The sequence below is a fragment of the Neoarius graeffei genome, chromosome 4 (assembly GCF_027579695.1).
Source record: "Neoarius graeffei isolate fNeoGra1 chromosome 4, fNeoGra1.pri, whole genome shotgun sequence".
Lineage (NCBI taxonomy): Eukaryota > Metazoa > Chordata > Actinopteri > Siluriformes > Ariidae > Neoarius > Neoarius graeffei.
The window spans coordinates 108234768-108247368 of NC_083572.1; the positions used below are offsets into that span (position 1 = coordinate 108234768).

General features: G+C 42.4%; 1 protein-coding gene across 1 annotated transcript in view; it reads right to left on the minus strand.

Moving 5' to 3' along the window:
- The window catches only part of negr1 (neuronal growth regulator 1), a 625326-nt gene that overhangs the window by 148889 nt on the left and 463836 nt on the right, over window positions 1–12601 (minus strand). The window contains exon 6 of the mRNA XM_060920136.1: window positions 1048–1199. Within this exon, the coding sequence (XP_060776119.1) occupies window positions 1048–1199 (152 nt within the window). The remainder of the gene's footprint in view (window positions 1–1047; window positions 1200–12601) is intronic.

A 12601-nucleotide genomic window follows, 5' to 3' on the forward strand; every position in this document is an offset into this window, starting at 1 on the left:
CAGGTGGGTGTGGCCACAGCTTCAGTAGGATCTAAATTTGATTACATGCAGGACTTTAATACCGTCAGCTGAGTAAAAGCTTCAGTACGTCACCGTGAGTTTGAACACAAAGCGTTTGCTTGGAACGATGCCGAACAAACACATCACATCCCAGCAGGGCGCAGGGTCATGACCTTTGCCCTACACAGGTCAGTGCCAGATTTCCTAAACACAGGAACAGTAATATCACACAGAGATTTGATTTCCACTCAAAACCTGAGTCTGGCTCGAGGCTGTATTAAATATTAACGCGAGTCTGTGTCCATGTCGGCTCCATCAATACTTATTGACTGATATTATAGCACCAATTTAGTCGGAGGTAATGATGGCTGCCTCTTGGATTTGTAATTTGCACAAATGTGGCAGTGTGTGTTGTGCAGGAATTGCTTGCCATTTCTCATTAGGATGACAGTGCAATGGCTTTTCTTTTCATTAGCGTTCATGATGAAGAGTAGCACGGCAGCTCGGAGACAAAGGGGGGGGGTAAGGAGGGACGACGAGACGAGGTGAGACGAGACGAGAAGAAGATGTCAAAGAAGAAGACGAAGCCTTTTGGCCTTTTTCTTTCCTCTTGAGCTTTTCCTGCATCACAGCCTCGGCGTCTTCAGTAGGACAGGAAAGCTTTCTCCGGCTCGCTCGTCTCTTTGATGTGCTTCATTTAAAACTACGGGACTCGAGTGGCTCTTTCCATCTGCCTTACTTTAAAGCTATCTCCTCACATCCGGCTGAGTTCACCTTCTCAGCCGTCTCGCTTTCACTCTTAAATCTGAAACCTCCTCATAATAAAAGAAAAACACGCCTCAAAGTCTCACCGCACACAAAAAAACACCTCCTTACCTGATACACAATAAACACAGTTGATGATGAATATGGAAGTGTACGCAAACCATTCTTTTTTTTTGTGTGTGAAAAAAATAAAATAAAATAAAATAAAAAGCAACCCTGAGCTGAATGAGAGCCAGACAGCAAGAAATAGGGCTTGGTTCGCCTTGTTGGCTCGTTACTTACGAATCAGAGGCACGCTGGCGTTGGCCATTCCCAGCTTGTTGACAGCCACGCAGGTGTAGTTGCCATAGCGATCCTCGGTGATGTTACTCACTGTGAGGACGGACCTGGAGCTCACGTTCTTGATATCGATGCCCGCTTGACCCTTGCTGAGTCTGAAAACACACAGCGAACACAAACGACGTGTCAAGGATTCTGATTGGTCAGAAGGTACTGATTAGTTTCCTATAACAGCAGCTCGGATAGTCGTGCAGATTTATATTAACGCGCTCGTTCTGATACGTTCTTGTTTCTATAGTAACGACTCGCTCATAAGGAAGTCGTACAGCAACATGCGTAAGTTTAACCATCAGTGTTGTGAGGTTTTGTGTCATTTATTTGAAGATTTATGGAAGGAGTCTCCAGCGTCAACGCTTTCGCTTTTTAAGTTCGAGGAGTTTACACTTCTTTGCCGGTTCGCAATAATATGACAACCTGCATATAAACAAATGCGAGTGAAAACAGGAACTAGCCTGATTTGATTTGCACACCTTCCACAAAAGTAAACGGGTGTATGACGTGACGTTATTTCATTTATAGAATTAATAATTGTTGGTAAAGTGATGCAGTTTAAAGGTGATGATACACGGGGCAACTTTTTGCGCAATGCTGCTGGCAACGGGCAACCAAGTGAGACACGGGGCAACTAATTAAGGCAACAGACAATCGGCAACAACCAATCAGATAAGAGCAAAGCTGTTGCCGGGGAGACAGACACCACGAAGATGGACACTGAAACATTCGTCACTTTTGTCTTGGCTTCACTTCTGGAACAAACCTGAACAGATCCTCCGGTCAAAAGATAATTTACCATGATTTTAACATTCATAAGTCAAATTAACCGCATTATTCTGTAAATATGGCAACTCCGCCATCACTCTGGTAAAACGTGGCTGAATTGAACGAAATTGCAATATGCGTATTACTGACATATAACAAAGAATCCTGCCAAGTTGCGTGAAATTCCTCCAAAAATTGTGAGAGGAGTCGACTTCAGAAGGTGAGCACCCTTCCCGGGACGGACAGACAGACATCGCCACGACATAATCCCCCTTCGGGCCTTTCCGCCAGCGGGGGATAAAAATTGTGAGGGAAGTTGATTTCAGAAAGCAAGCACACCTTGATGAAATTGCCAAAGTTTGTTAATAATCAAGAGCATAACTCTGGGGAAATTTGCTCAAATTAAACGAAATTTCAATCTGCGTATAACGGTCATATAACAAAGCCTTTTGCCAAGTTTGGTGAAATTCGTCTAGAAATTGTGAGAGGAGTTGATTTCAGAAGAACGTCCACCCTCATGAAATTCTCAAAGTACAAGTTATTTAATCAAGGGTCAAAACTCTGGGAAAATTTTCACAAACGGAATTAAATCACAATCTGCGTATTACCGTCATATAACAAGGCCTTTTGCCAAACTTCGAGAAATTCATCCAAAAATTGTGAGAGGAGTTGATGTCAGAAGGAAAACACACCTTCATGAAATTGTCAGAGTACAAGTTGGGTAATCAAGGGTTGTAACTCTGGGAAAACGCGACTGAATTTAACAAAATAATATGCATACTACCCACATATAGCAAAGAATCCTGCCAAGTTTGGTGAAATTCCTCCAAAAATTGTGAGAGGAGTTGATTTCAGAAGGTGAGCACCCTTCCCGGGACAAAAGGGCAGACGGACATCACCACGACATAATCCCCCTTCGGGCCTTTCCGCCAGCGGGGGATAAAAATTGTGAGGGAAGTTGATTTCAGAAAGCAAGCACACCTTGATGAAATTGCCAAAGTACAAGTTTGTTAATAATCAAGGGCGTAACTCTGGGGAAATTTGCCCAAATTAAACGAAATTTCAATCTGCATATAACGGTCATATAACAAAGCCTTTTGCCAAGTTTGGTGAAATTCGTCCAGAAATTGCGAGAGGAGTTGATTTCAGAAGAACGTCCACCCTCATGAAATTCTCAAAGTACAAGTTATTTAACCAAGGGTCAAAACTCTGGTCAAATTTTCACAAACGGAATTAAATCACAATCTGCGTATTACCGTCATATAACAAGGCCTTTTGCCAAGCTTCGAGAAATTCATCCAAAAATTGTGAGAGGAGTTGATGATGTCAGAAGGAAAACACACCTTCATGAAATTGTAAAAGTGCAAGATTGTTAATCAAGGGCTGTAACTCTGGGAAAATGTGACCCAATTTAACGAAATTACAATACGCGTACTACCAACATATAACAATGCCTCTTGTCAAGTTTCCATCCATCCATCCATCCATCCATCCATCCCGAAATCGCCATGACATAATCCCGCTTCAGGCCTTTCAGCCAGCGGAATATCCAAGACTAAAAATATAAAATGTACAATCTTATCAAATATTTATCAGATGTCATTATATAAAACATAATTTCAGGTTAATGAAGGCTTTAAGAGCGCCCACCCGCAGGCGGTTCTAATGAAGACCGCGAGCTGGACAGAAAAGCGGCGTCCTCCTGCGCTGACTTCATTTTAATAATCACTAATCGTTTGTCACATACAGATTCACTGGAGTACTTTATCAGTTTTGCGTGAAGTGGTGTTTAATATACACGGGGCGTATTACACTGGGGTCGTGACCTCGGCTCTCTGGAGGCTTCCTAATGCTGAGCTGAACATCGAGAGCGGTGATTTGTGTGTGAGGCTTTATTGAATATTAACACGACCCCGTGTCCACCTTCTGTTTACAGAAGTGCCGATGATTTAACGTTCAGACGGAACATTTACTCTTTTTGACCTGTTGCCACGGCGACACCTGAAAACGATGCGTTTCTGCTGTTTGACTTAAAGCAGCACTCGGAACAAACAAACAATCATTCTGACCTGCCGGGAGCCGATAAAAAAGGGGGCGTGGCTGAAGTTTCTGACCATCGTTCGTCTCTGGTTTTACGATTTTGCTCACTTGCTGACGTTTGATGTATCTGAGGCGATAATTAGCTCGTTCAACATGAAAACATTCGCTAGATGGATTTGCTTGGCTGGGAATGAAACCAAAAAAATTCCGTAAAAGTCAGAGAAAGCAGAGCACGCCGTCAACCGTCTTGCTCCTATTTCAACACGCTGCACTGTTTACCGCGGGGTCGGGATGCAACCGTCGCTTTGGGATTTAATTAACCAAGAGGCACTCATTAATGATTCATGAATTAGGGAACAAAACAAACAAACATTAGCTTTGATATTTTATATATTTAAAGATATACTTCCAATATTGTTGCCCCCCCCCCCTTTATTTAAAAAAAATAATAATTAAATATCACACACACAACAACTCACGTCTTTTGCTCAAAACAAAAGAGAAAAAAAATATCTGCTTGTGTTCCAAGAAAAGAAAAACAATCATCATTCGAACTAGTTTTTTTAATAAATAAATAAATAAATAAATAGATTTCTCTCGAAATTATATGCACATTCCAAAATAAATGACACGCCCAAGAAATCTCATCTCATCTCATTATCTGTAGCTGCTTTATCCTGTTCTACAGGGTCGCAGGCAAGCTGGATCCTATCCCAGCTGACTACGGGTGAAAGGCGGGGTACACCCTGGACAAGTCGCCAGGTCATCACAGGGCTGACACATAGACACAGACAACCATTCACACTCACATTCACACCTACGCTCAATTTAGAGTCACCAGTTAACCTAACCTGCATGTCTTTGGACTGTGGGGGAAACCGGAGCACCCGGAGGAAACCCACGCGGACACGGGGAGAACATGCAAACTCCACACAGAAAGGCCCTCGCCGGCCACGGGGCTCGAACCCGGACCTTCTTGCTGTGAGGCGACAGCGCTAACCACTACACCACCGTGCCGCCCCACGCCCAAGAAATATTTTTTAAATAAATACAAAATCTCATCTCATCTCATTATGAAATCTTTATTATCTCATCTCATTATGAAATCTCATCATCTCTTGATGAAATTGCCAAAGTACAAGTTTGTTAATAACCAAGGGCGTAACTCTGGTCAAATTTGCCCAAATTAAACGAAATTTCAATCTGTGTATAACGGTCATATAACAAAGCCTTTTGCCAAGTTTGGTGAAATTCCTCCACAAATTGTGAGAGGAGTTGATTTCAGAAGAACGTCCACCCTCATGAAATTCTCAAAGTACAAGTTACTTAATCAAGGGTCAAAACTCTGGTCAAATTTTCACAAACGAAATTAAATCACAATCTGCGTATTGCCGTCATATAACAAGGCCTTTTGCCAAGCTTCGAGAAATTCGTCCAAAAATCGGTTGCTAATCAAGGGCTGTAACTCCGGTAAAATGTGACCGAAATGAACAAAATAACAATATTCAAAGATTCTTTATTGTCAATTCACTATATATCCAGGACATACAGTATAGGAGAATCAAAATGTCGTTTCTCTCTCACCTTACTTGTAAAAAACAGATAAAGATCTCATCTCGTTATCTCTAGCCGCTTTATCCTGTTCTACAGGGTCGCAGGCGAGCTGGAGCCTATCCCAGCTGACTACGGGCGGAAGGCGGGGTACACCCTGGACAAGTCGCCAGGTCATCACAGGGCTGACACATAGACACAGACAACCATTCACACTCACATTCACACCTACGCTCAATTTAGAGTCACCAGTTAACCTAACCTGCATGTCTTTGGACTGTGGGGGAAACCGGAGCACCCGGAGGAAACCCACGCGGACACGGGGAGAACATGCAAACTCCGCACAGAAAGGCCCTCGCCGGCCCCGGGGCTCGAACCCGGACCTTCTTGCTGTGAGGCGACAGCGCTAACCACTACACCACCGTGCCGCCCTTTCCTGAATATTTTTTTGTTTGTTTGTTATTTTTGCAATCCATTTCTACATTTGCAGAGATTCCTAAAAAATAAATAAAAGAAAAAAAAAAAAAGAAAAATTTTTGGTATTTAATGATTAATGGACTAAAGCAGACTGCAAACTGTGCTCTGTGAAAAAAATAAAAAATCAATCACAAGGAAGAACTACAGCATTTCCCTTTAATACAAGCGATAAAACATCTTAAACATAAAACTCAGCATGAGAAAGTTCATCAGCAGACACGAACACTCACTAAGCGAGAGAGAAAAAGAAAAAAAAACATCTTCAGACGTCTCTTGGTGAGTGAAAATAACAGCTCGAACCCAGTCTACTGTTCTTCACTCATTTCTGGATCAGTAGCATGCACTCAAACTCAAACTCCTAACCGCAGCCCTATTTTTTTTTTTTTAATCCCATCTGCTGTTCTGATGTTACTGATTCCCTGGAGGGTGTAAGGAGGACATCACGCACACAGAAGAAATGCCTGCTACTGCATCTTTTTAAATCCCTTCACCATAAAGCACTCAAAACTGTGATGCTAATTGACACGGCTGTAAAATAAATAATTTAAAAAAAAGATCAATAAATAAATCAGCAGTAAACGAATAAACGGGTGAACGTCACACTCCAAACCCTCACTGTTCTCCCTCAGACCCCGAGTCAGCGGTGTTTCCCAGAGACTCCTGATCACAACCTGACATCGTTAATATTCACAATCGCGGCTCGTTAATGACACGTGACGGCACAATAAGCTAACGTTTATGAGTGCGCTGCAAATTAACCGCAGTCGTGTATAAACAGTACAGTGCTGCGAGTCTGCAAATGCCACCGACGTGACGAGAGATCTCCTGAACGGGCGTCACACATGGGCTGCATGTCTGACGAGCTCGGAAACGAAGGTGAACTGTGGAGAGAACGAGAGCTCAGGCAGCGCGACGCCTCCCTCAACGTGTCTGAATTGATGGAGTATCCTGTGCGTCCGTCTCCGAGCTGAGGAGACGCGCCTGACCTTCTGTCCCGCACATCTCCAAACAGCTGTCGCTGTCGTCCTACAGAGATTTGTTAAAATGTTAGCAAAAGGTTTTTCACGGAGTTATGAAGGCTGCTGGCTCACGATGACGTTGGTAAGATATTCAAAGCTGACGTGACTGAAACAAAAGCTCCCCCCCAATAAATAAATACAAATAAAACAAATAAAATAAAAAGGAGATAAATAATTTAAAAAGAATGTTTATAAATATCTTTATATAAAACGCCAAGAGTAAAAATGAGACAAAGTAAAAATAATCCACGAACATAAAGAATAAATAACAATATAAAATAACCTGAAAGTATAAAACGATATTTCACGGAGAACTGAAGGCAAATTTTTCATTATCAAAATTCTATTTATCGCATTTTATTAAATATCGGAATGCATTTTTGATCGCTATTTTGTCGCTGCTATAGCAAGTTATGAGTGTTTGAAATACGCTCTGTAATATATCAGTCCACATGTCAAAGCGATGGCCGTAAACGAGATTCGTTGAGACCTGTGCGAGACGTCGTAGGACGGAAGTAAAACGTACAGCGGAAATCAAAGTGACCGACATCTGCCAGCGTTGTCAAAAGACGCGCGCGTCCTCTTTCGAATGCTGACGTGATCAAGCCGGAAGTTTTGTTTGTTTTGATAGCAATCAGGAAAGTTTGAAAAAAGTCGGCAGTAATCGTCATTTAAACTCGTTTTTGTGCAATACTTCGTTTGGAAAACAGTTTTCAAAATGGCGGCGCTGACACCTGGCTGACACGTCACGTTTCGAAGTCTCGCACAAGTCTCGTGAAGATCGCGCGGATAAGCGACGCCTGCCGTGGACCAAACGAACTAAATTCAACACGGCTAGAAAACGAATAGGCCGATAAGTATCATATTTAATTGCAATTAGTTGCCAATACGAGTCACGATATAAGGTTACTGAAACCGAAAACGTAATTGAATAACACGATAATTAAGAAATAAAGCAAATTTAAAAATGACTTCAGTTCCCATTTAAAGCAAAATGATGAATCACAGCAAATAAAAAGGACAAAGGGTACAAGACACTAATCAACAACAGTAATGAAACTAAAAACTGAACAGATTTATCGCAATAACAGCTTTTTGGGGCATCAGTGATCGTGAGGGAAGCCATGGCCAAATGGTTAGAGAAACAGTGTTGGGACCAAAGGGTTGCTGGTTCAATTCCCTGAATCAACAGGATTACCTCAAATGCCCTTGAGCAAGATGCCTAATCCCCAACTGCTCCGGCAAGTTTGGTGGTGTACCTTGTGTCTGATTAGCCAAAGAAAAACTGATGATGTGATTATCAGTTCGGGCAAGAACCCAGTCATGAAAAATATTGTAGTCCTGGCCAGTTCTCCATTATCATACACCAGCTACCACCAACCAGGACATGTGAAGGCCTCCTCCGAGACGTGTAACACCAACCAACCATATCTTTCCAAACTGCTCCTCATGATGCGTCACGGAAGACAGTGCTATCTGCCCTCTTCTGCATACACTCACCATCCACTTTAATTGGAACTTGTTCTTAGTTCTAAGATCCCTGTTCTTGGCTGCAGGAGTGGAACCCAATGTCTCATCTCATTATCTGTAGCCGCTTTATCCTGTTCTACAGGGTCGCAGGCAAGCTGGAGCCTATCCCAGCTGACTACGGGCGAAAGGCGGGGTACACCCTGGACAAGTCGCCAGGTCATCACAGGGCTGACACATAGACACAGACAACCATTCACACTCACATTCACACCTACGCTCAATTTAGAGTCACCAGTTAACCTAACCTGCATGTCTTTGGACTGTGGGGGAAACCAGAGCACCCGGAGGAAACCCACGTGGACACGGGGAGAACATGCAAACTCCACACAGAAAGGCCCTCGCCGGCCACGGGGCTCGAACCCGGACCTTCTTGCTGTGAGGCGACAGCGCTAACCGCTACACCACCGTGCCGCCTGGAACCCGATGTGTTCTTCTGTTTTCTGTTGCATGCTGAGATGCTTTTCTGCTCACCACGGTTGTAAAGAGTGATGATATGAGTTACTATATCCTTCCGATCTGTCCATTTTCCTCTGACCAACAAGGCGTTTGTTTCATTTCCACCCACAGAACTGTCGCTCACTCACTCAACTCAATGGTGTTTTTTGTTTTTCGCACCATTCTATGTTGAGACTGTGTGTGGAAACCTCAGGAGATCAGCAGTTTCTGAAACACTCAAACCTTCAAGCTCTATCTGGCTCAAACCAACACCCATTCCACAATGAAAGAAAGAAAGTCACACTTCACTGTGAGATCACAGTGTTTCCCATTCCGATGTTTGAACATCGTGAACGTTAACTGAAGCTCTTGATTTCTATCTGCATGATTTGATGCATCAAGCGATCAGATGATTAGAGAACGGCATAACTGCACTGAATTAACCTTTAAGACTACCCATGGTAGAACTATCACCCTTACATTTTCATTTTTCCCAACAGTTGGCCGGCTCTGGAATAATCTTCCTTTATTAATAAGGAAAAGTGAATCAGTTTCTATTCTTCAAAAGCAAGCTAAGATCACACTGTCTCGAGACCAGGGCTTTGAACCAGTTCAAGGAACGAAAACGAAAACCGGGAACTTTTTCTATTTCACATGGAACAGAAACGAAACCAGAAACTTTATTATTTTTTTATGTTCCGGAACAGAAACGCTTATTAAAAATAATGGTAACCGGTTAATACCGGTTTTTATTTCGTTCCTCAAAGTTTCTGTAGGCTACAAATAAAAGTCATTCTTCTCCTGCGCAAGTTTCTATGACCCGCTGGGGTTCACTTCCTGTGTGACGTTCGCTGACTGAATGGAGAGAGCGGGAGGGTGGACTACTATCACGTCTCCACATGATAATAAGTGAGTAAGTGCATTACTGAGTGTCTGAGCAAAGAAGAGCCTGAACGTTGCAACCTCCCTATTGGCTGTTTGTAAAAATGTATCAGTTGTTGCCCCTCCCACGGGAATCATCGTGGGCTCGAGAGACGAGACCTGACGAGTTAGTTCGTTGGTAGCAGAACAAAATGTCTGGACACAAATCGGGTTTTCAGAAAAGGAAAGAAAATAAACGGAGGGTCGAAAATACAAAAAAGGAGGCAGAAAATGCAAAACGAGTTTTAAGGTAGGACAAATGGTTACTTTTCTGAGGCAGACCGCCGTGGCTGCAGGCTTTCAGTTGTGTCATTGAATGGTTAGTTTTCTGAGGCAGCCCGCCGTGGCTGCCTGCAGGCTTATTTATTATAGCCCATTTAGTTAAAATAGTTGATATAAAATGTTTATAGTTATAGTTATGTGATGGTTGTCCTGATTTAGACTGGTGTTTTTTTTTTTTTTTGGGGGGGGGGGGGGGGGGGGGGGGGGGGTGTTGCGCGATGTTGCACCCGGGTCCAGATTAGGGCAGAACCGGCCCTGGCTACATTTCAGGTGTAGTTTGTTTTATGTATGTATGTACTTGCATAGATGTGTACTTGGTCTTCCAATATGGCGCTTAACAAAATCTCGCGGCGCGGTGACGTCATGCGGTAGCCCTCTATAGGGCCTGACTAGCCTTTGGTAACACACTAAACGAATTAACTTTCATTTTTGGCACTTTTTCTGTTTGTGTAGATGGGAAGACATACTGAGAATCCAAATCGCCAACATTTGAAATAATAATTGTTTTGAATTATTTCTTGTCTTATTTAATGAAGGTTGTAATAGAATTAGCCTACATTTGGCTTAAGCCGGATGAGACAGAGACATAATTTTATAGCCATTTGTTAAACAGCTGACAGGGAACGTAATTAACCGTTCCGGGAACGAATTTTTTTTTGTTCTAACCGGTTCGGGGAACGTCTATTTAATGGTGGAACCCAAAACCGGAAACGTTAAAATTCCGTTTCTGTTCGGAACGAACCAATAGGAAAAAAATTCTGGTTCAAAGCCCTGCTCGAGACCGATCGACAGGACTGAACTGAATTTATTTATGTAATCAGCCTTTTCGGGTATCATCTCTTTTTGCATGAATAATTGACACTTAATTCCTATCTACATTTTTAATTTCATTGTGTTCACTGCTTTCCATGCATTGGTTCGCTGGCTGAGTGCGGAGCATTTGGGCGTGGCTGTAGTAGTTGAGTGCTTTGGGTGTAGCTGGTGTGCCGATGTACAGAAGGTGGTGATTATATATATATATATATATATATATATATATATATATATATACACACACACATACAGTGCTGAGCGTAAATGAGTGCACCCCCTTTGAAAAGTAACATTTTAAACAATATCTCAATGAACACAAACAATTTCTAAAATGTTGACAAGACAAAGTTTAATATAACATCTGTTTAACTTATAACGTGAAAGTAAGGTTAATAATAAGTTTTACTCAAATTAGGGTGGTGCAAAAATGAGTACACCCCACAACAAAAACTACTACATCTAGTACTTTGTATGGCCTCCATGATTTTTAATGACGGCACCAAGTCTTCTAGGCATGGAATGAACAAGCTGGCGACATTTTGCAACATCAATCTTTTTCCATTCTTCAACAACGACCTCTTTTAGTGACTGGATGCTGGATGGAGAGTGATGCTCAACTTGTCTCTTCAGAATTCCCCAAAGAAAATAATTTCTTTCCACCACAAAGGTGAAGGCTACAAGAAGATCAGCAAAGCTTTACTTATCAGTCAGAATACTGTAGCAAAAGTGATACAAAAATTTAAGAAAGATGGAACTGCAACCATCTCACAGAGACGTCCAGGTCGTCCACGGAAGTTAACACCTCGACAGGAGCGTCTTCTGATGAGAAGGGTTGAAGAAAATCGGCATGGTTTGGTCAACCCTTCTCATCAGAAGGGTTTCATCCCTTCAGGGTTCCTAATGGCGTTGCAAATTCAGACAGAACAAAAGCCGTTGAAGGTACTGTATGTAGTGCTCAGGGAGATCTTTTGGGGGGGGGGGGGGGGGGGGGTAGTTTCTCTCAACAAGTCCCTGGAGCTGTTTGGTCCGAAAGCATCGAGTATTCCCTTCTCGTATTTATTTATTTTTTAAAATATAATCCATATTTTGAGGTTGATCCTTGGAACAAAATAAATTTGTCGAGACGCGTTATACTGCTTCAGAAGATCAGTAATGGCATGCTGGAGCTGAACCAATCACAGCTTTATACGTCAATCTAAATGGAATAAAACTGGAGTAATAACGCCTGCAGTTAGCGTGCACCGAGATGAAACAATTCATTACCATTACATTTACTGCACAGTGCAAAAGTTTGTGCACCTTCAGGGCAAAATATGGATTACAAAAGAGTTTAATTTACAGAAACAAGACGTTTAATTTGTTTCTTTTTATCTAAGTTCTTTTTTTTTTTTTTTTTTACAAATGGACAAATGTGTATGACAAGACAGTGAAAAAACAAAATTGAGATCAGCTCAAAAGTCCCCCCCCCCACTTCTTTCTGTATTCATTTAATTCACTTTCAGTAAGCGCTTTATCCTGGTCAGGGTCGCTAACGGATCTGGAGACGATCCTGGGAACAAGGCGGGAATACACCCTGGATGGGACACCAGTTTATCACAAGGCACCACACACACCTAGAGGTAATCCAGTGCAGCCAATTCACTTTGGGGAGGTTGGAGGAGACCCGAGAA